The 27,148-nt window shown below is 44.8% G+C and overlaps 1 protein-coding gene across 1 annotated transcript; it reads right to left on the minus strand.

Annotated features, from left to right (window-relative positions):
* On the minus strand, positions 1-26,891 carry LOC311041744 (cell adhesion molecule CEACAM1-like; the record flags this gene model as incomplete). Its single annotated transcript, XM_084052228.1, has 9 exons — positions 1-39; positions 1,462-1,706; positions 9,136-9,408; positions 10,436-10,699; positions 11,293-11,577; positions 15,713-16,045; positions 23,177-23,390; positions 26,114-26,204; positions 26,887-26,891. The coding sequence occupies 9 exons, from the start codon at positions 26,889-26,891 to the stop codon at positions 1-3; spliced, it is 1,749 nt and encodes a 582-aa protein (XP_083908354.1).
* Between the last annotated feature and the right edge of the window lie 257 nt (positions 26,892-27,148).

Consider the following 27,148-nt stretch of genomic DNA (forward strand, 5'->3'; position numbering starts at 1 on the left):
TTACTCCAGCGATGGCACCAGATGATAAACCTCTGGATCCTGAATGTGAGATAAGAAAAAAAAAGCAGAAAGAAAAGAAAACACAACGATTATTATTATCATTATTATTATTTTATTTCTACATTCTATTATTATCTATTAATTCATAAAATTATGTCTGTGTGTCCCGGGCGGTAGGAGTGTGGACACCGGCTTCCCTTATTGGCCAATACAACCTGTCGGCTTCACAGATTGGTCATGCTTTGAGTCTGGTTTGTGCTGCTGTGTCAATGTGTTTGTTATGTGGGCACCGGCTTCCCTGATTGGCTAACCTGACCCGTCGGCTTCACTGATTGGCTGATCGTCTGTAATGCTTTGCCAACATAAGTGGCAGCATGCAGTGGTGTACAAGCCCTAGTTGAGTCAAAGTATAAATAATCCTGTTCAAATATTACTCAACTACAAGTGAAAGTTGCTCAGCCACATTTGGACACAAGTTAAAGTACTGGAGTATTTACTTACATAAATTGAAAATGACATGCTTTTTAAAATACTATTATTACTACTATTAAAATGTACAAATGTACATTTCTACAAATGAACATTTTCTTTTTAATATCAATGCATTGCTGTATTAAACTGTATGGACATTTTGCAAGAAGATTTTAGTATAATAATTGTGGATATAGCTGATCTACAAGCTCACAACGTGTCACATCGCAATGTGTTGAGAGCTTGTAGATGGTATTTTCACTATATTTGGAATAGGGCTTAATATTAGAGTCAAATATACATAATTCTTATTTGAAATGTGTGAAAGTTACAAGTATCCATAAATATACAGTATAATAAAATACTGATACTCAAAATAAAAATACAAAAAATAACTAATTTACTGTACTTCAATACTGTCCACCACTGGCAGCGTGAGATAAAATCTGAGGTAAGCCTGAGACCCCAATGTGCAACGATTACATCAGTTAAAGGAGTCACCTCACATCTTACATCCACCTCACATCCACCTCACAGCTATGTTGCACCAGTATATATATATATATATATATATATATATATATATATATATATATATACACACACACACACACACACACACACACACACACACACACACACACACACACAGCAGAAGAAATGTGTCTCACACACATACACACACACACACACACACACACACACACACACACACACACACACACACACACACACACACACACACACACACACACAGGTTGTCTGCCCTCTTGATAATGTCACATCGCGCCATTTGAGCCTTTAAGTCTAGTGGACATGAAGTTCTTAAAACAGCGCTACTTCTAACCTTGACAACCACTAAGCATGTCAGTAAATAGTAAATAGCACTGTCACCTCAAAAGACTTGACCTTTTATAGGCATGCAAATCTACTACATTATGTGCAGTACATAGTGTGCCAATACAATTGATCCTCACCTTCAACAGATACCCGGTGGACATTAGAATCAAATGTTTTTCCAGTCACAATATTCTTAGCTCTGCAGATGTAATCTCCACCGTCAGAGATTTTGGTAGCTGTCCTATTGAGTTCATGGGAATACTCATCCAACTCTTCTCCATTGAATATCCAGTGGTAACTTGGACTTGGCATTGACTCAGCAGAACAGCTTAATGTGAACGGCTCTTTGAACTCTACTTGAATTACACCCCTGATTTGAACATTGTCTGGCCCATCTGAAACGTAGATATGAAATATTATATTACAGTGATATACTGTAATATTAAGGGTAAAGGTTTGGATAATACACTGAGTAAAATGATGAACAAAATTCCATGTGGGATAAACAAATAGGATAGTTTGTGTAGCATGAAACCTCAAACAAAAAAAGTAAGGCAGAACGTGTGTCTATAATCAAATAGGCTATTAAAGTAGGTTAGGATTTACTGTAGGACAAGACCAGGATTTCTTTATCACATAATCAGTACATTTTAGCTTGTTGCGAATGAGGCTGCCAACGGTAATAAAGTCTATCAGCCATTTCTAAATATGGAAACATTTTTGTAGAATAACCATGCATTCACTAGCAAAGACCACACCATCAAACAGAGAATCGATTGGGTTGTATTTATTGATGATGAAATGTAGACGGGGGAATGCATTGAAATGTAGACAGGGGAATGCATTGATTTGTGTATGTGGTGCCACTGTGGGGAGAAAGGTTTGTACAGGGGAATGCATTGGTTTGTGTGTGTGGTGCCACTGTTGAGAGAAGGGGTTATTGTGTATGTGGTGCCACTGTGGAAGGAAGATGGGTTAGGTTGGGGGGGAAGGGGCGCCTTAGATGTGAAAGGCGTGATCGGGGGGGAAATGAGGGGGTGTATGGGTGTCCCGTTGTTGGGAAGGAGGGGATGGATGGGGGTCCCGTTGTTGGGACGGAGGGAATGATTAGGGGGTCCCGTTGTTGGGACGGAGGGGAGGAATGGGGGTCCCGTTGTTGGGACGGCGGGGATGATAGGGGGTCCCGTTGTTGGGACGGCGGGGATGATAGGGGGTCCCGTTGTTGGGACGGAGGGGGCGATTGGGGGTCCCGTTGTTGGGATACTGTAGGGGAGGTGGGCGTAAGGTGGGGAAGGGGAAGAGGGGGGGAGGTTGTAGGGAGATGAAGGTGGTGAGATAGAGGCGGGGAGGGAAGAGAGGCGGGATGAAGCGCCTGAAGGAGGGGCGAGGGATGTAGGGGGATGAGGGGAGGTAGGGAGGAGGAATGGAGAGGAGCGGGCGGGGGGCCGGGCGGTCTGGGGCATGGGCCCTGGGTATATTGGCTTTGGGGCCCGTGGTCCGTCTGCGACCTAGTCGCGCAAAGACCCCCCTTGGAGACCTAGAGGAAGCATGTGTGAGAGAGGAGAACAGATCAGTTTTGCAGGGTTAGTTTTTTGCATGGGGAGGAGAAGGGGAGGTGGTGGGATGCGAGAACACTGAGCATGAATGAGAGCGGGCATGGCGTGGTATAAATACAACCCTTGATTAGTTTGGTAGGAGGAGATAAGGGAGGAGTTGTTATCAGCGCCATCGCAAGCAGGTGAGCTTGGGAGGAGTTGATATCAGCCAGATTGGAGGCGATTAGGAGGGGGAGGAGATGGTTATCCGGTGTGGTCTTCCCTCCCGAACTTACATTGTACCAATTGCATTTCACTAGCAAAGACCACACCATCAAACAGAGAATCGATTGGGTTGTATTTATTGATGATGAAATGTAGACGGGGGAATGCATTGAAATGTAGACAGGGGAATGCATTGATTTGTGTATGTGGTGCCACTGTGGGGAGAAAGGTTTGTACAGGGGAATGCATTGGTTTGTGTGTGTGGTGCCACTGTTGAGAGAAGGGGTTATTGTGTATGTGGTGCCACTGTGGAAGGAAGATGGGTTAGGTTGGGGGGGAAGGGGCGCCTTAGATGTGAAAGGCGTGATCGGGGGGGAAATGAGGGGGTGTATGGGTGTCCCGTTGTTGGGAAGGAGGGGATGGATGGGGGTCCCGTTGTTGGGACGGAGGGAATGATTAGGGGGTCCCGTTGTTGGGACGGAGGGGAGGAATGGGGGTCCCGTTGTTGGGACGGCGGGGATGATAGGGGGTCCCGTTGTTGGGACGGCGGGGATGATAGGGGGTCCCGTTGTTGGGACGGAGGGGGCGATTGGGGGTCCCGTTGTTGGGATACTGTAGGGGAGGTGGGCGTAAGGTGGGGAAGGGGAAGAGGGGGGGAGGTTGTAGGGAGATGAAGGTGGTGAGATAGAGGCGGGGAGGGAAGAGAGGCGGGATGAAGCGCCTGAAGGAGGGGCGAGGGATGTAGGGGGATGAGGGGAGGTAGGGAGGAGGAATGGAGAGGAGCGGGCGGGGGGCCGGGCGGTCTGGGGCATGGGCCCTGGGTATATTGGCTTTGGGGCCCGTGGTCCGTCTGCGACCTAGTCGCGCAAAGACCCCAAAGAATGGTGCATCGTTTTAACGGGTGAGTGCGATGTGGGCTTGGAGGAGATCGTGGGAGTTGGAACGGATGTACGTGTGGTATGCTTGTGAAGACCACCTGCCCAGAATTTGGATCGTGTGTTCGGGGACGCCTTTCCGGGAGGCTGTGGAGGCTGCGCCTATACGGAATGAGTGACCGGAGAAGTGGTTGGCGGCGTAGCCGGCTTTAGTGAGGACGGAGCGGAGATGATGGTGGAACCAGGTGCGTGTGACTATGGAACCGGATTCTGAGATGAACAGGGGGTCGGATGGTGAGGCGTTTTGCGACTGACGGATGGCGAGGTGGCGGACGAGTGGTTCGTATGGGCTGAGGGGTGAGTCTAGTTTGAACAGGTGAATGGGGGTGGATGTTCCGAACTGATCGGTCTTACTGTGCCGGAGGGTGTAGATGAGGGTGGAAGGGCTGAATATTGATAGGTCGGACAGACAGGGGTGGCGAGCCGGATCGAACCTAGTATTAGTGGACGTGAACTCGGAGCAGCGGAGGAAACCGTAGAACGCCAGGAGGAATAGGGACTCGAGTGTGGAGTCGGTGAATGGGTCTGAGTGGCCGGAACGGAGGACGGTGATGCAGTCGGCGAGGACGTTGTCTGTGAGGGGTTGGCGGCTAGGAGGGTGGTGAGGCTCGTGGCGTTTGATGCCTTTGAGAAGCAGTGTGACGTGGGGGTGCGTGTGGAAGGGGTGAGCGGCGCCGGTGAGGAGTTTAGCGATGAAGTTTATGCCGGATAGGTAAACTCGGATAGTGGAGGAGTGCATGGACCGGGAGTGGTGGCAGTGGCTGACGTACGCCGTGAGGGTGGCCAGGTCTAGTGACGGGAAGCGCAGGGTGAAGGTGGCGTGGAACAGCTGGAAGTTCTTCCATGCCGTCCAATAGGTGGAGAGTGAGGATGGGGCGAGTGACTGGAGGATGGTTTGCCGTGCGTGGTGGATGAGATGGCCGAGCGGATGGTTCAGGGGAAGGTCATGTGTGAATATGGAGGTACCGGAGTGGGATAGGTGTCTGCTTCTGGAGCCAAGTGCCTGAATTTCTGAAACAGAGAACGAGAGAGTGAGTCAGCAATTGTATTGAGGTGACCGGGGACGTGGGCAGCGCGGATGATAAAATTGTGAGTGACGGTGATCCAGGTGAGTCGACGGAGGAGTGCCATGATGGGGAGTGAGGAGGAGCGACCTTTATTGATGATGTTGACGGCGGCTTGGTTGTCTGAGTGGATGAGGACGGAGCGGCTGGTCCACTCCGATCCCCAAAGGGAAGCCGCTACCACTATCGGGTACAGTTCGAATAAGGCGGAGGAATGGCCGGAGTCACACGGGGGATCTAGCATCTCCTCTGGCCATTCCTCCGCGAACCACCGGCCTTGATAGTAGCCTCCGTAGCCTACCGAGGGGGCGGCGTCTGTGAATAATTGGAGGTCCTCTGGTGAGGAGTGGAAATCGTCATAAAAGAAGCTGATTCCATTCCAATTTTGCAGCAAATTGTGCCAGAGGCAGAGCTCCATCTTGCACTCTGGGGAGATGGTGACCTGGTTATGGAGGGCTGGGACGGAGGAGGCTAGTGAGAGGAGGTGGGAAATGAATGAGCGGCCTTGGGGGATGATGCGGGTGGCGAAGTTGAGGTGACCTAGGAGTGAGAGGAGTTGCTGTTTGGTGCACGAGGGGGTGTCTGCAAAATTGGCGATGATTAGGGTGATTCGGTGTAATTTTTCCAGGGGGAGTGAAGCTTGGAAGGTGGTGGTGTCGAGATTAATGCCGAGGAACTCCAGGCTGGTGGCGGGGCCCTCTGTTTTGTCCTCGGCGAGGGGAACACCGAGGGCGGTGAAGGCCGTTCGGATTGCTAGCAGAGTGCGTGCGGGGGGTGATGAAGGGAAGTCTACGGACAGGAAATCGTCTAGGAGGTGGACGAGGAATGGGATCTTGTATTGGTTCAGTAGAATCCAACATAGCAGTTCTGATAAGTTATCGAAAAGCTTGGGGCTGCTTTTGCAGCCGAATGTTAGCCTTACGGAGAAGTAGTACTTCCCCCTCCAGCAGACTCCGAACAAGTGCCAGGAGTCTGGGTGGAGGGGGAGCACTTTAAAAGCCGATGTGATGTCGGCTTTGGCAAGCCAGGCCCCGCGGCCGGCTAGACGGATGAGGGAGATGGCGTGGGTGACGGTGGAGTATTGGAGGGAGAAGTCTGAACTGGGGATGAGGCTGTTAATGCTGGGGACTGAGGAACCGTGGGGGGATGAGAGGTCGATGATGAGTCTTTTCTTGCCTGAGTACTTTCGGGTGGCTATGCCGACGGGGCTGATTCTGTAGGTGGGGAATGGGGGGGAGGTGAAGGGGCCTATCATGAAGCCCTGGTTGACTTCTTTAGTGATGAGGGCGTCGACGGTGTCTGGGTCAGTTATGGCGGATTGGAGGTTATTGCAGGTGTGGGATGTGTCTGGGAGTGTGATGAGGCCGGGGGAAAAACCGTGGTTGAGGCCGTCTATGAAGAAACGGATGAAGGTGGGATCTGGGTGGGAGGCTAATTCTGAGGCTATGGCGGGGATGTTGATGGGAGTGGCGAGGTGCTGTGATAGTCAGCTGACTGCGGGCTTGGTGGGATTGTGGGGACAGGTGGGGCGGGAATGTGCTCCGCTGCAAAAAGTGCACACGTGCAACATTTTGCATGTGGACATGTTGCAGCCCTGGTCGTTAAAGTTGTTGCAGACCATTTTGGAGCCTACGAAGATAAGTTGGCGGCCTCGACGGTCCCTTGTCTGGGAGGAGGCTGGGAAGGTGGTGGGACGCTCTGTTCTTGGCCTGGCTGGGCGGACGGCGGAGGACATGAGTGGTGGGGGTTGCTGGTTGTAGGTTGGTCGGGGGCCGGGGGGCGGTGCGGGGGTGGTGGGGTGGGAGCTGGAGACCAGGGTGCAATCGGTGGTGGGGTGGGCGGGGCAGCCGCACAGGGTGCAGGCGATGGCGGTTCTGCCGGCAAAGAGCCGGCAGTACAGCTCGGTGTCCTGCGCGCCCCAATAGGTTGCCACGTTCCACTGCTGGAGCCGAGCTGCCGCCATCGCTGCGAACTGCCGGTGGTACTGGAAGTACGCGGTGCCCCCGAAGCGGACGGCCATGTCCATTATTATCTGGACGTAATCGTCCAGCTCCTGCCTGCGGGTGGGAAATAGTGAACAGATTATATTGCGGAAAAGGGAAAACGCCAGAACAAATTCGGTGGGTGTGAGCACGGTGTGTAGTGGTGAGGTGTGGAGGTCACGGAGAGTAATGGATACCCCCCCGCAGTCGACGGTTCTGGGTTGGTGGGTGGCGGCGGAGGGCTTTAATAGGGAGGCAAGGTCGATGTCCATACCCTGGAGGATCTGGTTACGGAGGGACGCGGAGACTGGAATGGGGTTGGCGGCGATGGCTGTAGGTGGCATGGTTGCCGGCGTGGCTGAGGAGAGGGAGAAAAAGGTGGGCTGAGGCCCGTGGGGGGGTAGGGGACCTTGGCGGAAGGGGAGGGGGGCCGGAGCCTGAGGTTGGAGGTAGGAGTGGGTTTGGAGGGGGGGATGGGGGGGGGGCGTTTGGCCGCTGGTGGCAGGAGCGAAACCATGGCCAAATGTGGGGGGGAGGGGGGGAGCCATTTGGCCACTGGTGGCAGGAGCGAAACCATGGCCAAATGTGGGGGGGAGGAGGGAGGGGGGGGGAGCCACTTGATCGTGGGCAGCAGGGGTTATTGCGTAATTAGACATTGCAGATGTTATTGCATAGTTAAGCATGGATGGGACATGAGGGGGGGGAGGGGGGGGGGGCATTTGGCCGCTGGTGGCAGGAGCGAAACCATGGCCAAATGTGGGGGGGAGGAGGGGGGGGGGGGGAGCCACTTGAGTGTGGGCGGCAGAAGTTAATGCATAATTAGACATAGCAGATGTTATTGCATGGTTAGGCATGGATGAGACATGAGGGGGGAGAGACATGAGGGAGGGAGGGGGGGGGGGTTGGGGAGGGTGGGAAGGGAGGTTAGACACAATGGGGGGTGGAGGAGGGTGTGGGGTTGGATGGGATAGAAGTGCAGCCTGCGAGCACAGGGAGGACAAAACAGATAAAAAGTTTGACATGGGGGGGGAAGCAGGCACAGGGGGGTGAGACACGACAATGGGTGGATTAACTTGAGTGTTAAGGTGGTGGACGGTGGACTGGCTAGGGAGCGCCGTGAGATGTTGGTGTTGATGGTGGTGGGGGTGGGGGGAGGGGGCCGGAGCCGGTCGAGTTGTTTTCCTTGTTGCTTTTTTGGCGGGGGCGGGGTCGGGTGGAGCGACGCTCTCGTCTCCTGGTCCGACGTCATTTTTGCGCGACGGACCAGGAGGGGAGGAGGTCACCAGCATGGCGGATTGGTGGAGAGAAAACAATGTCGCTTTAGGAGCTGCTCTGGAAAATAATACATTTTTTGCCCGTAGGGCTTTCTGAAGGCCAATTACGGTCCATTCCGAAATGGGGCGGACCGGAGGGTTGACTGACCTGGCTGGAGTCGAAGTGCGTTGACTGGCACGGGTGGTGTATGGCCCGGCGGGGCAGCTGGCTGTGTGGCGAGCTCGCTGGCTGCGGCTCGTTCGAGTGGTGGGGGTGTGCGGGGGGTTCTGCGGTGTTGGTTGGTGGCGGAACTCGACCGGGGTTCGGGTGAGCGACCGACTGACTGGGGTTGAAGTGGCTGAGCGCAGGCGGCGGCTGGATGGTGCTGGTGATGGAGTTGGCGGGACGGGAGGGTCTGGGTTGTCGAAATCCTCCTCGTCCGAAGCCATGACTTGGAATGAGTCTTCGTTGTCCATGGTTTGCAGGTAAGTAGAAATATTTCGCTGTATTTCTCTTCGTTCGCTTTATGCGTGTGTGCTCATGCGAGAACACTGAGCATGAATGAGAGCGGGCATGGCGTGGTATAAATACAACCCTTGATTAGTTTGGTAGGAGGAGATAAGGGAGGAGTTGTTATCAGCGCCATCGCAAGCAGGTGAGCTTGGGAGGAGTTGATATCAGCCAGATTGGAGGCGATTAGGAGGGGGAGGAGATGGTTATCCGGTGTGGTCTTCCCTCCCGAACTTACATTGTACCAATTGCATTTAATCTTTTCATCACCGAAATCATGCTTTGTAAGGAAAGTAAAATATCACTGGGTGACACTTACAGTTCACCATCATGTTGTATCTGGCCTCATCAGAGCTGATAGGGTTACTGACTCTGCACAAGTATTCTCCGCTGTCGGTTTGCTTCAGAGCACTGAAGGACAACACTGTGTTATTGTCATGAAAAGTGATGTCACTGCTAGGGGTCAGAGGTTGGTCATCCTTCATCCAGTCTCTGGTAAAGATGGATCCTTCAGCACTGCAGGTCATTTTGGTTGAAGTCCCCTCAACTGGTTGAATTGTTAATGGTGTGATAACTGCACCTGATATCTTCTCTGTCAATTAAAAACAAATGTTTAACTTTTAGGTATTTTACTACTTGAATACTACCATACATTTCTGTTTTATTTTTGTAAAACCTTTAATTATGTATGGAAAAGAAATGTGTCGGCGCAAAGCAAAATGGTTTAATAACATGTTTTGCACAATGGGTAGGCCAGGGCATGTATTCGGACTTGCATCGTTCCCGACATGCACGGCCCGAATAGGCCGACGTATCTTTAAATGCACAGAATCATAATTATCTATGTCTGTGAGTGCGTTCCCAGCGTATCTCGAGAACCATCCGACTGAACCACTTTAAACTTGGCCTGTGTATCACCATGGACACAAGGCAGTGCCATGCCCGATGGGAAGTTGGTCGGATCAGCTCTTATTCAGAACCAAAAATTCACAAATCTCTGTGTACGGTAAGTCTGTCACCTGCATATCCCGAGAACCGTCCAATTGGTCGACTTCAAATGTATATATGTGTATCTTCGACGACCTGAGGGAGTGCTGTGTTGAATGCTATGGAGATCGCTGATGTGATCTCAAGAACCGTTCAAATTAGTGCAGCATCCATTGTCATATGGAAGCCAGTGTATGGCTCATATAGATAATATCAGGGGTCTCCATATATGGGCTGATGATATCAAGGGTCTCCATATATGGGCTAAATGGGACACCGGCAGGCAGACACAGATTCACGGAGTTTGGGGGATTTCAGCAGTCAGCACTGCACTCCCTCAGGTCCTCTGTGATACACGTGCCAGGTTTGAAGTCGATCAGTCGTACAGTTCTCGAGATATGCGGGTGACAGACATATGCACAAGGATTCTGTTCATTTATATGTAAGTTTGTGGGGAATTATAACTCCATACTGAATGTCTTCTCAGCCCAGCACCTGATGATAGGATGAGTGTGATGATTTACTATCTTATTCAATTCAAACACTGAATAACTGAAATACTGTAGAAAGTCTACTCAAAAGCCTTCAAGAACCACTAATCACAAACTTCAAAGCTCTTCATTCCCACTTACCTAGAACAGTGACTGTGGCACCAGAGTTTTGATATCTCAGAGTCTTGCTATTAAAGGCTTGACAAATGTAGTTACCACTATGACCAATCTGAATGTTCAGTAATTTGAGTTCTGGTCCAGTAATAAGATGCAGATTTCCATTCAGAAACCACTGAAACACAGCAGTAGGACTAGAGACAGCTGAGCAGTACAGGGTGAGATCTGATCCTTCTGCAATGTAATCATTTGAAGGGGAAGCCTTCACTTCAGTGTTGCCTGGGCCAACTGTAGATTAGCAGACACCAACAAAATAAAAAACACCAATAGATAATATTAGTCATAAAACATCATAATTGATTAAAGAACCACTTCACCCATTTTTGACCTATATGAATTTGGTCCTCTCTAATGCTCATTGTAAGATGGCACCATTTCTGTGTACTTGCGCTGTCTCCGAGGAAGTTTAGAAACCTGCCTGCCAGTGTCATCATAGGTAGGTAGGTTGGTAATTTCAAACTTTCTTTAAATATTGTTTTTTATTGATGCAAGAACAAAAGATAAACAATGTAGATGATTTTAGTTTGGAATCTCCAACTATAATGTCATAATAATTGTCCACAGCCCACGAATGAGACACATAGTGAGTAGAAGTAAACTGTGTCATCTTATAATTAGTGAGGACCAATTATACAGTATAAAGATAATGTTGAAAATAGGTGAAGTGCTCTTTTAACACAAGATGTCAGACAGCACCAAAATGCAAAAAGAAAGTAGCAATTGGTTACAATAAGTTGATCAACCTCCATATAGTGTATTTACATACAGTATAAGATATATGCTGTAGATATGGAAGTTAAACATGCAGGTTAATAACTCACAGCTGATGAAGAGCTCTACTGGTGGACTGCTTTCATTGCTGATGGGATTGAACACATGGCACTTGAATGGTCCCTGGTCATAGCGGGTCACATTGACTATGGTGAGAGTGGAGCCTCCATCACCAAGCTGAACTCCCTCACTGGGCGTGACCTCAGAACTGCCATTGAGCCAGAGGTAAGAGAGTAAGGAACCAGAGGAGACAGAGCAGGTGAGGACTGCTGTGTCATTGAACTCTACATAGTTTGTGCCGGTGATGGGAGTTATGACTGCATTGGAGACTGGTACTGTCGGGGTAAAACAAAAGAAATACTGCTGTAAGCCATTTACTGGTATTATTCATGATTAAAGGACCATAGTGCCTGGCATGTTTAGCCAAACTCTCTCAGTTTTACAAACCATAACATCAAAGGAAACATCAGCACGCATGAAAAAGTCAAACAGAAACAAATGCATTGCGACATTCTGGCCTTCATCAGGTCTGAAAATGTGTTTTAGCACAGCTCTGATGTAAAAAACTCCACACTACCATGAATAACATGAATTTGTGACAGTTGACAGTGATACCTTGTGTGACCTTGACAGTGATACAGTCAAAGGTTGGGTGTGGGAGAGCTGTGGTGACTCTGGGGTTCAATAGGCTTAATGTTTGTGTTATTAAAGGGAGGTTAGGTGATATGTGTTGTTAAAATAAGTGTCAAATTGCAGTATTTTCTGGTAGTACTCGTTGATATCGAGTGTTTGTTCAGTAAAATGGGACGAGATTTCATGAAATCTCGTCTGGCGAGACTTCCGCTGGGGCGCATTCAAGACAGTCACGTTGCATAGTGTTCTGTCACTATGAACGTCAAAAAAAGGTATTAAAATACACGATTTAGCGCAAGTCCCATAGGCGCAGGTTTTTAGCTGCGGCAGACCCGGGATGGAGTTATGAAATGTTTCTACTGTACCACTCATCCTAGGATCGGATATCATAACATCATAGAAAAGGTAAGAAAACCGTCAGGCGAAATTCTCCTTTAAGCTTGTGGAGTTGAGAATGCCTTTGAAGTACTCCATTTTCCTAACCATAACATGGAGTATTCTATTTTAAAGGAAGCCACTGGATCCTTTCATGGTTTGGGACTTTTTTGTAATTTGGAGGCCGTTTCTGGTCATTTTCAGCCTTGCATGCATGTTGTGTTTACCCCGCCCTCTTGCTAACTCCCACATCTCATGTTTTCGCCCTCTGTGTGTGTGTGTGTGTGTGTGTGTGTGTGTGTGTGTGTGTGCGTGCGTGTGCGTGTGCGTGTGCGTGCGTGCGTGCGTGTGTGTGTGTGTGTGTGTGTGTGTGTGAAACATAGGTCGTACAATAAAAATTCCCCTGGATTCCTTGGATCATGATGCAACTCCCCATATAATCATTAAGCACTGAAAAGGTTCCTGTTATATTAGCCTTCAGAGTTAAAGATCATGGTCCGCACACTAGGTTATGCAATGGCAATGGCCAATGAATGCATATAGGCCCAATGAGTAGCCTACTCTCTATCAAGAACATGGACCCCATTCAAAACAGAAAAGAACATGCCGGCCACGTCCATTGAGTTGAGTTAAACGTAGAAGTGGCGCCATGTTATGTTGGTTACTCAAGCTATAGAACCCATAGATATAGAAACCAAGATACCTCATTGGCCACTGCAGTTCGTTGGAGTGACCTGTATCGCGGCCGCCATTTTAGAGGGGGCACGCTGCCACTCAAAATGACTACTGGCCAATCACAGCGTGTTGAATACTGGCCAATCACAGCGCGTCTAAAGGGTTAAGAGCTGGGTTACGAAAAGACGGTAAAGACCCGCCCTCACCTACCTCTGATTGGCCTACCAAACGTCCCCTTCTGTGACACACGCGGAAGCTTCCCGCTTGCCCCGTGGAAGCTGGTGGCGCCCGAGATACAAACGCCTCAGAGCCGGAGGAGGCGTCTATCTTTATATGTCTATGATATAACCCACCTCCAAAAGTACCTTCCCTTCTGCCCATAGGAGGCGCCCAAATGCTACATCCGCTCGCTGTATATCACAGTTTGCAGATTGTTTGGTAAAATCAACAGCTGCGTTAACACTGCACAGTATCCACTATCCAGTCACAAAGGAACCAAAACACAGAGCTGAAAACAGTTACTTTCTACGGTGCATATAATGGGTGCGTACCAACAAGGGCAAGGACTGCCAACAGCAAGTGTTGGGCAGTTCCTCATTGACAGTAACATAAATCTATGTATTGTTGTTCTTGTTCCATTCATGAATAAATAAGGTTATGGGTGTGTGATAAACTATGTGGCATTTAACATTGCCTGATGATTGTATTTGCTGTACCTTTTTTTTGCAGATGACTAAATACCAGTTTCAATATTTTCCAAAGTTTTTCCCTACTTACCCACAACGGTGACAACTGAGGCCTCAGACATGTGATATCTCAGAGTCTTGCTATTAAAGGCCTGGCAGCTGTAGTTACCACCCTGATCAATGTGAATGTTCATTATTGTGATTTCTGGTCCAGTAAGAGGAAATGAATTTCCATTCAGAAACCACTGAAACACAGGATCAGGTGTGGAGACAGCTGAGCAGGACAGGGTGACATCTGATCCTTCTTCAAAGTAGTCTTTTGAAGGGGAAACCTTCACCGTGGTGTTTTCTGGGCCAACTGTAGATTACATGCATACAGACACCAGCAGACAAAATGACAATATTTTAAAACAAGCTGTCAGAGTCAGACACAGACAGAACCAAAAGGTAAGAAAACTAAGTTTTGAACACTTGTTCAGAATAATTAAAACAATTAAAAAGGTGTGTGAATCATATAGTGAGTTAATCAAGCTCCATATTTGATGGTGTCTTTGCATATACAGTATACTATAAGATACTGTAGGAAGTTAAACATGCAGTTTAATAACTCACAGCTGATGTTGAACTTTACTGGTTCACTGAAGACATTATTTATGGGATTGAGCACACGACATTTGAACGGTCCCTGGTCATAGCGGGTCACATTGACTATGGTGAGAGTGGAGCCTCCATCACCAATCTGAACTCCCTCACTGGGTGTAATCTCAGAGCTGCCATTGAGCCAGAGGTAAGAGAGGGAGGAACCAGAGGAGACAGAGCAGGTGAGGACTGCTGTGTCATTGAACTCCACATAGTTGGGTGCACTGGGACTCAAGGTCACATTTGTAATGGGCGCTGTAGATGGAAGAGAAAGAGAGTGACCAAGATGTTGGAGTGATACATTTGATGACGTCAGCTTTGCAGTGGGAAAACAATATTGTGGTGCTTGCTTCACACAAACATACTGTATTAGCAATCATTGTTGCATGTAAATAGGCCTATCAGATTTTCATTGTGTCAAATGTTATCCTATGTGTTAAAATAAAAACTGGCATTTTTATTGTTTGGGAGAGAAAGGAGAGATACAGAGATACAGAGATACAGAAACAGCAAAGCGTTTATGCATGCACGCCTTGCGTTTATTGTGCACAGATGATGTATAACGATATAGTTAAAAATATATATTTGTATAAATATTTGTATATTTGAAGGGGCAGCTTTCACTTCACAACGTTTGTCCTAATATCCACACAGTGGATATTATGTGAGGCTGATATGTACTGTAGGGTCTACACAAATCAGCCTCACACACAATAATATCCACGGTTTATAGTCTGTACATACCTGTATATATATAGACTATACGACCATATTCCTGGTGATAGATTGTCCATGATACAGTGCTTATGCCTATTAATGGTTCATGATTTATGCTAACCCGGTCAGTCCAAGCGCAGGGGGCCAGGCCACACTTTGAGTCTTCTTTATATGACCATATTACTGGTGATAGATTGTACATGATAGTTATGCCAATATTTATATCTATGATGGTTCATACATTAGTGCAACTGTGGACTGGCAAATATAGGCTACACCCGTTTTGAGTAAAGTCATGACAAGCCCAAAAAAGATCCTAAAACTGATCAAAATTATGTTTTATAGCTCATATAAAATAGTTATTTAGTAAGAACAAAATGATGGAGGAAAGTCTGAATTCTGCTCAGTCACAGCATTCAGACAAAGTTCAGTACATCTACTGCAATGCCGAATAAATTAACATTTTTGTCGGTGTTGTTTGTGTGTGTGTGTGTGTGTGTGTGTGTGTGTGTGTGTGTGTGTGTGTGTGTGTGTGTGTGTGTGTGTGTGTGCGTGTGTGCGTGCATGCGTGCGTGCGTGTGAGTCCTGAGCTAATCTTGCAAACAGCTGGACCAATTAGCGCCAAACAAACAAGAATGAGTGTTAGCCAATGCCTTATGTCACATTTCAGTGGGAACGTAAACATCTTAATCTCTCATTGCTTTAGTGTATATTTTTTATTGAAGATAATACAGGATCAACTCACTGTCGATCTTCAGTATGGTACGTCCTTCCATCAATTCTCCTCCGTCTGTTACAATGCTGAGTCTGTATTTTCCATTGTCATAAAAAGTCAGATTTCTGAGCTCCAGGGATGCAGTAGATCTGATCAAGGTTATCCTGTCTTCATATCCTGGTGCGATTACATTTACACTAGGTGAGTTAATTATTGCTGCTCCATGGACTGTTTCACTAGTAAAACTGAAAGATACTGAGAGAAATGGTTTGTTTGATTGATTGATTGTTGTGGTGAACATCACACTCCCTCCCACTGCTCCATTCAGATGGTCTGGTAGAACTCCTGCTCCATGGCTTAAACCTGGAGGAGGTAGTTACAGGTTTAGGCAGGATTCTGGTGAAACTTGTTTGGACTTTTGAGAGAATCAGTCAAAAAAGTGCTTAAATATAATTAGACAGCGAGTGTATCTTGTAAACATTGTAATAGATTATATAAAACACATTTGAACATGATTGATGGAAATTAAAAGCAATATGACAAAAGAGAAATGGTTTACTTGAAAATACATAATTATTTGTACAGTGTAGTGCTCCTTCAATTTCTAATTTGTAGCCACATCTCTGCTGTACTGTTTAAAATAATAAGACCTCACCTGAGAGCAATGTTAGGATGAATAATGGTATCATGCTTGTTTTCATTTCTGCCGTAGAATCAGACATGAAGTAGAAACATCAACACCCAGACAGAACAGCAGCACAATGCAGGTGAAAGCATTCAGCTTCAAGTGACAGCTTTGCTCCTCGGTATCTCTCTGCAAATTTCAACATCCTGTACCCTGTTAGCTAATTATGGCTACATGGCCATAATTTTTACAACATTGATAACATCTTATGCTTTCACTTTTCACAAAAGAATACACTTTTATCAACATGTTGTATGCAGGCAGATTACTTTGAGGGAGGTCCAACAGCTTCCTTTTTGTGAGCCTTTAAGCAGCTTTGGTCATCCAAGCACATGATAATTATCAGATACTCTGTTCATTGTACAGAAAGTGTACAGTCAAGTCAAGCTTATTTGAACAACCTTTTGGTCTCTAAATAACACTCACACATACTGTACATGACAGACATGTCACCTACACCAGTGGTTCTCAACCTTTTGTGGGGCAGGGCCCACTTGAAAATCTCAAGTGTTCGCAGCCCAACCATCTAACCACTGGTTACCAGCCCACTTGTTAAGTGGTCAGATGGGTGCGCTGTGTGCATTTAGTATGATATACTTGAAAATACATGCTTTTATGACCTCACCTGAGAGCAATGTGAGGATGAATGACAGTATCATGCCTGTTTTCATATACATAGCACCGTTTCTCCATTTCTGATGTTTAAACATTAACACTCAGACAGCACATAAGGACAATAAAAGTGAAAGCATTTGCTCCTCATTATATCTCTGCAAAGTTCAACATCCTGTACCCCGATTGATAATTAATATGTCGTTTTTTAATATATATTTACAACATTAATACTTTCACTTTTCACAAGAGAAAGCAATTATTATGCTCCATGCTTTAATTGCTGCTAATTATTAACCTTGTCTTCGCCTGAAGGCTGGGGACAAAGAATGTCTGCCATTGTATCTTTCTACGTGCGTGCGTGCGTGTGTGTGTGTGTGTGCGCGTGCGTGTGTGAAGAGATTCTATACGCGAGCAAACTGATCAGTGCCAAATTTCTCATGCACACATAATAGCTTGCTGCAGAAATGGAAATTCAAAAATATATTTTTAAGATATTTTGGTGTTGGGATTGTGGTGGGAACGAACATGCGCATACAACCTTCAGTGACACTCTGAAATCGACAGCAAGAGGAGGAGCAATGAATGAGGTGAGCTTAAATAGAGCCAAGTAGGCTCTGTGCATGACTGTAGTTCCCCTTTCCACTAGGTGGCGTTTCCTGTTCCGGGTCAGTTTCTCATAGGGTACATCCACACATGAGCGCACGCTAGCGTGCAATTGTACGCCCGGAAGTCGGAAGTCCTGTCCACTCCCATGTTATAGGAAAAACCGGACCGGAACTTCCGGTTTTTAACTTAACATGAGAGTGGACGGGGCTAGCGTCACGTAGCGTAGCGTTGCACGTTAGTGTACGCTCATGTGTGGATGTACCCATACTGTAGCTTCATTTGAAGCTTTGAGAAACACATGAAGGTGTTGCGTTTTTCCGGTTCAAATCTGCAGCTGCTTATTTTTTTATTATTTTTTTTCTGCTTGGTTTTGTGTCTATTACATTTGTAATTATGTTGCATATTCTATTGTATGTATTTATATTTTGTTTATTTTTATATTTTAGTAGTAATATTCTGATTATTACACTTTTCACGCTCTGAATGTATTTTTGTTGGCTACTTTAAAAGACAACTTGTTTTTGTACCCTATTTCATCTACATTTTCTGTGTGTGTAAAATCCAAACTGTAATAAACAGAACATCAAACAAATCAAGTCATCTTTAGCACATTTAAAAACAACCAAAGTTAACCGAAAATGCTTTCCAATCGAGAACAAAAAATATAGCCCACAAAAGAAAAAACAAAATATTAAATACCAGAAGCAATACAATTCTAACATCAGAAACACATCTAGACTACAAGATTTAAACAACTAATTAAAATGTTATAGAGATAAAATCCATTGGTCCTCATTCAGCAAACGTTCTTAAGAAGAAAATTCTTCTTAGCCCCACTTAAGAAATTTTTAAGAAGATTTTGGTATACTCCAATGTATTGGGGGGTCCACAGCAAACGAGGAACAGTTTAACCACTTTAACCCTAAGTTATACTTTCTTTTAAAATAGCCAATCAAAACAAGCTCACAACGCATCCCATTACTGCCCATTTTGAGCTTGTAGATCGGCTATTTTCAAAACATTTTGATACACTTAAACAAATATATATATACACAATTTATATATATATATATATATATATATATATATATATATATATATATATATATATATATATATATAAAGTGTGCGTGTGTGTGTGTGTGTGTGTGTGTGTGTGTGTGTGTGTGTGTGTGTGTGTGTGGTCGGTCTTTTCATAGATCTATTTCGTTACGATGGGTGTTACGAGCGCCCCAGGGCGCTCGTAACAAACTGCTGCGTAGGACAGTATTCAGGGCTACGCCTCTCCCAGGAGTAGGCGGGGAGTAGGCTACATGCATGCTGTCTCCCGAATGTACTTTTACCACACACGTAGCCAGTTTAGATGGCACGTAGTGGGCACAACCACCTGCTACTGAGGGTAGAGCGTAGGTTTCGCCGAGTCCCAGCTGTGTAGAGGCTCTTACGCAAGCTGCGCAGGCGACGCATGACCTGAAATCTACATGCCTGCTAAGGTACTGCGCAGCCTGTGACGTCACACGTTAGACCCGTCGTAGGACCTGCGAAGCATCTCTACGCAGGATCTCTTTGGGAAACGCGGCCAATATGTTTTGCACCCTGTCCGTCCGTCCGTCCACGTGTCCGTCCGTTAGCAGCTAATCTCCGGCACTGTTGGCCCGGTCGCTGCGAAACTGTGCACACACACTCCCTGGACGCCAATTCAGAACCTCTGCCCCAAATGTTTCACATGGGCCTGTTATAGCGACGCCAGGAGGCCGATTTGTGAAAAAACATTTTTTTTATATTACTCCTACAGATTTTATCCAAACATCATGCAAATCGCTAGACAGTATCTCTATAGTCATGTGATCAACACGGATCTGTCCGATTTCCCATATTCCATCCTCATTGGCTAAGGTTGGCTTCCAAAGTTTGCAGGATTGGTCCGTTTTGAACAAAAGGCCTCAAATCATGTACGCAGCTTGCGATTTCCGTGAAATTTCACACGCACATTCCCTCTAGGCCGAGGAAGAAATGCCACCCTTTTCACATTGGCCTGTTATAGCTTTACCAGCTGGTCTAATTTAGCAAAACATTTTCGGAACAAAATGCCTCAAATCATGAATGCATTGTCGTGAAAGGCCTAAGAATAAATGGCACCCTTTTCACATTGGCCTATAATAGCGCCACCAGGAGGCCACAATAACGTACCTGACCTGGCGGTGAGGAACACTTTATTTGTATTCGTATTTATTTTTGAAACTACTTATAGTTTTAGTTTTTACTTATAGTTGTTTTTAATTAGTTTCAGTGTTCGTTTTCGTTTTTTATACTTTGGGTTATTTGTCAGGTGCAGGATTGAAAAAGTAAGTATTGTGTAATAAAAACTTAACAAAAGATAGCATTTAAATATGTATTCAGTTACAGATGAACCACCAACCATCCACAAACAAAAACCAAGGGCATTTTGTCTATAATTACAGTTCCTTTTAGTTAGTTTTGTAAACACACAATACAGTTTCAGTTAGTTATCGTTTATTGTATTTTACTGTAGTTTTTTTTTCAATTTTAGTTTTCGTTATTCCGTTCATAACCTTGGTCGTGTGTGGACATGGGCCATGGCATCAGTGGGGCCGATATCAAAGATTTTAGGGACAGCAGTTCAACAGAACTAATGTGTATCGGGTGTGCAAATTGCACAGTGTATATACCCCAACAACAAAAACAATATATGATATTTCTATGTTTTAATTGCTTGCACAATGAATTTTACATTATGAGTCTATCTATATCCCATCCAATCAAAACACAGCACCCCGTCCAATAAAATTGTTTCATTGTGCCTGTGTTAGGGTACTATTAGTAACAACGTGAGATTGTTTGTTACTACAGGCAATTGCCTGATCAGCCAGATAAACTGTGAGACTTAATTTGATAGTCAAGTTTTATAATATATTTTTACTATTTGAGGCCAACACATCGGAAACGTTACCTACTTAAAATAGCAGGCTAACTATACAACTAATACCAATCACAGTATCAGCCGGGGGTCCTGTCCCCTCGGGCTATGGGATCGAGGGCTTTACACACAGACACCTGTCGTGCAGTGAAGCAGAGAGAGAGAGATAGGCACCACTGACGCACGTTTATGTACTGATTTGCTTATTTCGCACCTCAAATGTTTTCAGATATATATTTTAATGTACTTTCAAGGACCGAGTTGGTTGGTGAGAGAGACAAAGGGAGACTTGTCTGTCATTTCTTTAAAATGTTTGAACTTAACAGTACAACTGACCTAACCAAAATGAGACATGAGGGGATCATGTGGTGATGATCAGTCCACTCTTAACACACAAAGGGATACACTAGGACATAACATTCAAACAAACTACAAATAACTATAACACAAACCACTACAGCATTAACTCATTAACTAATGAAATTACAATGCAACTGAAATATCAAAAAAATACATTTCCTCAAAATCCTATTAATACATTCAAAGTAATAAACCTCTGCCCCTCCCCATAACATCAAGGAACATGGTGCAGTCCAATTAAATCATCAGCTTCTTATAAGCAGATTAAAGGCAGCTGGTCCCCCTTTCGCTTTTTAATGTATATGCTTTATTCAATTATTCAGGGTTTACAACTAAGGTAAACAATATCTAATATTGGGTCAGTACGTGCCATGGCCTTTTACTTTTTTTGTCTGGAGTAAATTGTTCTTTAACTTTTCAGTTCAGTTGTTATATGTTTGAACACCACCTCCATAGAGATGGACTCCTGGTGTATGAGCGCCTGTTCCATATTTGACTGACCACCACAGTGCACAAGACAGTCCAAAAAAACTCTTATCCATGGCAGAATGTTTTTCATCAAACACACCATACATTACAGCATTTACGTGACATTTACATTAAAACCAAGTTGTGACATCTTCCCCATACGTATTGAGCCCTCAGACAATCTAAAAGCAGGTGCTCAATGGGTCCATTCTCGTTTCAATTTTCAACGGGGAATTTTCAACAATTTTCACAAAGCAGCTCCATTTGACTGGACTGCCAATCCTCTGACAGAGACGAGCCACATGATGTTCTCTCTTTTTTCCGGAACATATATCCATATATAGTTATGCACACCTGCTTCTCAGAGTCATCTAACTGTAGGGAAGACACCACCATACATTTTGTCACAGATATTAAGGTAAATGCTTTTACTGGGCATTTATAGTCAATATTTAAATGTGCATGGTCAACCTTCCCTTGGCCAGCCATATCACCTCCAGCCCAATCAGAACTGATAACTCAAAGAAACCCAAATCAACTCAAATGCAACTTAAATGACTCCTGATGAAGCAACTTGACCCTAACAAAGGCTAAGCAAATGTATGTGCACATCAAAGTAACCTTTGCATCAAACTTGCAATTAAACAGTATGTCATTTAACGGTTCTGTGTGTAGTCATTTATGTTTGTATTATGTAGTACTGGAAAGTTAATTAACAGACAAAACAAAAACATTTCCACCATGTTTGAGCACATTAAGGTGTGGCTGCTGTGTGGCCATTACAGTACTGTTTAAGTTTAAAACGAGAAGAACGTAGCAGCCAAAGAGTGTCTCCCTGATGAAAATCATGTGTAAGCGTTGGAACTTGAGCTATATGGGAATCATCAAAAATGAAATCATGATTCCTAGGCTATATATTCCTAAAGACCTGCCTACAGTATGTCATCACGCAGTACGTTTGCGTTTGACAGAATGTAATTAAAATTCGACTTTTAAAATTCGACTTTTTGACATAAGAACACACAAAAAAAAAAAAAATTCAATTCCTTTGGCATCTAATGATTATGTCCTCCTCATTATGACCATGGTGACCAATTTGGAGTTGATTGGATGTTTTTTTTGTTTTTTTTAAAGGCAAATTATAGGCAAACAGTTGTCATTGTCACATGACTCACAAGATTATTATCTCCACCAGGCCAGCAAGACCGGACGCCAAAAAATATGTTTTGGCCCCTGTGTGTGTGTGTGTGTGTGTGTGTGTGTGTGTGTGTGTGTGTGTGTGCGTGTGCGTGTGCGTGTGCGTGTGCATCGTGCGTGTGCGCAGCTTATCTCACAAGCCGGTGGACCGATCGGCTTCAGAACACAAGACCCATACTGGTCCAGGTCAATTGTTTTATCATGGTCAATTGAGTCTGGGTCGGTTCAGATTATTTTTTTTTACCCCAGGCCCTGGGTCTGATTATAATACCATCTGAGAAGCACTCAGCACTGATCAGGGGACCGGATCATAGACCCAAAAAGGTATGCTTCCCAGGCTAGTACAGGGGGAGGGGATGTGAAACAAATTTCACGGGTCCATTAGGGTTTAGGTCCGTCATTTTGTACCCGTGAAGAGCTCTACTTTGCGTGCACACTTCAAGTAGGCCAAGGAAGACACCTCATGGTGGCGCTATACAGGTCATGCACATTTCCAACAAGATTCCCCACCATTTAACATTTTCTTCAAAACACACTACTCCTACAGATTTTGTCCAAAACTCACACAAATCGTTCAACATCAGTCATGTGATGAAAATGTATCATTCATTCACATTTTTCCTGCCTGCGTCTGTGTCTGCCCAACGGCGAGTGGGAGAAACAGACTGAGCGACAGACTGGGAGTCAGACTTTATCTCATTGTAGATGTGATCATCACAGGTAGGAGGGGATGTCTCTCCCCCTGGCCTGCTGTTAACCTGAGAGTCCTCTGTGGGTGAGGGACTAAGGTTGACCCCCCGCTGGATACTTCCACAGTCCGTACTCTGCAAAGGACTTTCCTAAATGAGGATGAGAAAAGAAGAGATGTTGGAGATATTAGTGGTGTTGTCTGTCTATAACTACCGAAGTCTGATGTAATTACGCATCCTACTAGGTCGCTTTTTTTCCCCCTTTCAGAATTCCCATAGACTTGTTTAATATTGCTTAAAATAAGAACTGTGTTACAAAAATAAACAAGTGAGCCCGGCGGTTTCACTCATATGGATATAAAGAATCAACCAACGGCGAGAAAACACTTATGTTACAGCCTACGAATTAGTAAAATTTTTGCCAGAAACAGATTGTATCAAATATGAGTGACTGACTATCGTGAACGATACAGAGCCAACTCCCTGACAATATCGCCAGGACAATTTGTTTAATTTTGGACCACAATTCTTATATGAGACGACTCTGAGATGACCCAATGGACCCTTCGCTAAGCCCCACCCACTCCACTCTGTGACTGGTGGTGCGAAGTTAGTCACACCCAGGCCTGGCAGCGCCTGGCAATCTCTGCTTCTCACCCATCGACTTACATGTTAAATGATGGCTTTTCCCCTTAAAAATAATCGATCATTTCAGGAGCAAGAGCTTCAAAATCTCTTCTAAATCTAGTCAACAAGGCCTGCAATAGGCTATGCACTGGACAAATGTGCATGACATTATTTCAATAAACTAAAAACATGGGAAATGTTAGAGGGAGTAATAGCCATGGATACACGACGGTCGACTGTCACGACCGTCATGGATGAACTTCAACCTGGTGTTTGCACTTTCTCCATTTATGGCCCGTACATCTACATAAACGTTCATATTTCAAATATAAAGTGCTTATCCCATGGCCACGGATGTTACATGTATATACGGGCTCTCAGAAGTACCTGTATCATCCGTACTGTTCAATAAAAAAAAACATTTTAATCTGATCCACATTTTAATCTGGTGGCCATTTTCTCCCTGTGCTTTCAATTGAGTGACCCTATCGTTGGTAGGTGTATTGCACTCGAATACATTATGAGAAAATGGCCACTGATCGGATTTAAATGCTTTTCATTGAACACTACAGAATATACGGGTACTTTTGAGAGTCCCGTGCATAATTGTAACATCCGTGGCCATGGGGTAAGCACTTTATATTTAAAATCTGAACGTTTATATAGATGTACGGACCGTAAATGGAGAAAGTGCAAATACCAGGTTGAAGGTGATCCTTGACTGTAACAGGAGTTTTCATGTACCGCAGGGACTGCAGTCGCAGTTAATAAATAGACGAACAAATGAATTAATATACTTTAACGTGCGGAATCCGAAACAGGCAGCGCTGTGATTCTGAATTTTGTTACGATTACGGTGATTAGTGGCCTATTATTGACACCACCTGGGCGAGTGAGTCGTGTAACTTTCCCGACGTTAAGCTGTGTATGTGTTCAACAACACAGCCATGAAGCCTTGTAGTTTAAGTGCAGATTTCAGCTTAGGAAAAGCAGCCTCCAACGGGTTTGGGTACGTGGTTCATAGTCACCATTACGTTATCGTGGTATTCCTATTCTTGCCATTATGTTGCAAATGATTGTGTGTGTGTGTGTGCGGGCGATATAACATTGACAGCTATGGCAGGTGACGAAAGCTTGCCAGACCTATGCCAGGCTAACAATGGTTTCTAAGCTGGCATTGGACAATCGCTTTTGGGGTGGGGTTTAGCGAAGGGTCCATTATTCTCTTTCGAAAAATTACTTGATCCAGGGGATGAACGAGTGACGTCAGAACTTCGGTACTCAATTGTTACACAACTATTTTTTTTTTTTTAATATGCAACTAAGTCTTAAGATTGACTGCCTGCCCTCACTCCATACATGAGGTTTTCATTTTTGATTAGATTACTCAATGACTTTAATATTACATAGTAGAAACAACTACTGTATTGTTCCACATGAATATTAGACCAACAAACAAATTTATCTTGGCGGGAAATTAGAAGCTGCAGGTTAGGAGACAAATACTATTATATTAGTTGTGAACTCATTTTACTCTCGGACCAAGTGTATTCAAAATATACATCGCCTCCTATGTATACAGTAACATAACAGTCACAGACTTTGCCTCGTTAACTTCTTGTCTGGTTCTTGTATTTCCTTGTCCCTGGTCTAGTTTTCATAGTTCTATGTTCATGTCTGCCCCAGCTGTGTCTCATTTGTTATCACCCCTGTATGTCAGTCTTGTTCCCCACTCAGTTCTTGTTGGGTTATTGCTTGTGCTAGTTTATGTTCTTCAGTTCTGATGAATTGAGTACAATGAATCACAATGGATGGAAACAAGCCCTTGTTTTTTTGTGTTATCCTTTTAGCATAACTTTTGACTGTACTACATGTACTGTTAACAATGTCGTTAATAAAGTATTCAATCAATCAATCAATCAATCAATCAATCAATCAAAGTTCTTTGTTACCTGTTTCACCTGTATGTACAGTATTAATTAAAACACCCAATCTTGGCAATGCCCTGCACACCAGCATGTTACAGATAATACCTTGCTTATGATGTTAGTAGTTTTAATAAACTGGATTTTCAGGCCGCCTTCAAATCCAGCCCTATGTAACGCTGATCAGTGCAATGGCCCCTGGCGGCCGCACGTGGCACCTGGTGTAACTATTGTCATGACAGACCCCTGCAGTGTTTGTGAAAAGTTTGGTGCGGATTGGAGAAACAGTGTGCCTGTGTTCCTGATGTGGCCCCCACTTACCACAGCTAGACGTTCAGCGACGTGGGTTGTTGTTGTCGAGTCCACACAAAGCGGGACCGAGTTCGAGACCAGATTTTCTTCAGTTTTTTTCCTGTGGAGAGACATGGAGAGAGAGTATAGGGAAGTGACATGCAGCAAATGGTCAGGCTGGCCAAGAATCTAATCTAATCTGGCCTTGTGTTGGTGGTGGGGGATGGCAAGACCTTGTGGTCAGTGGGTAGGTATTCTTTTTTTTTTTTTTTCAGGAAAAAAAACTTTGCATATGTTAAATGTATCACACTAGTGCACTTTGAGAGCAAAATGAAGAAGATAGACTTATGTATAACTTCATGATGTTCTCAGGACATTTAACATATTGAAAAGTTTATACTTCCTGCTATTATTTGCACAAGATTGACAAATTTCCATTCCTCGATATTAGCTATTTAAATGGCAAATGGCGGACTTTGGGTTTAGTTGTTTTATATTTTTAAGTTTAGCAACAGTGAAAACTTCTTCAGAAAACAGCTACAAGTCAGTTTTATTTTGAATTATATTCGAATTTTGTCTTAACTTGACAATTCTATCTTATTTTGAATTCCACCAACCGCAAGTGAAACGTTTACAGTACTTTAACCTGACTTGACAAATGTGATAAGCTTTGCTCAGAAAATCACTTTATACGCACGTCAGTGCTGCTGCTTTGAATCTGGCATAAGGAACCGCCGTAAACGGTAAAGCTTTTCATATGGAAGGCTTCATGAGCTGTGTGCTGCATTGAACCATTTCCACACGTCATCTAGTAATACATCTGTGAAAAAAGAACAAGCACCTGTCGTGATTATTGCACAAATGCAGAATGGGTTTCGCTGTGTGTATTTACGCAAGATTTGGCACAACAAAGAATTTAATTGATTAGCGCACTGCCGCACTTACATCTCCAGACAAGCCGATGACAGTATCAATCAGTGTCTAATAATAATAATAAATATAGCTGCAAGCAGCGATAATACGGGGCCAGTGAATAGAGAGAGAGAGAGACACATGGAAACGGAA

The sequence above is a fragment of the Gymnoscopelus microlampas genome, assembly GCF_963454915.1.
Source record: "Gymnoscopelus microlampas genome assembly, chromosome: 3".
Taxonomy (NCBI): Eukaryota; Metazoa; Chordata; class Actinopteri; order Myctophiformes; family Myctophidae; genus Gymnoscopelus; species Gymnoscopelus microlampas.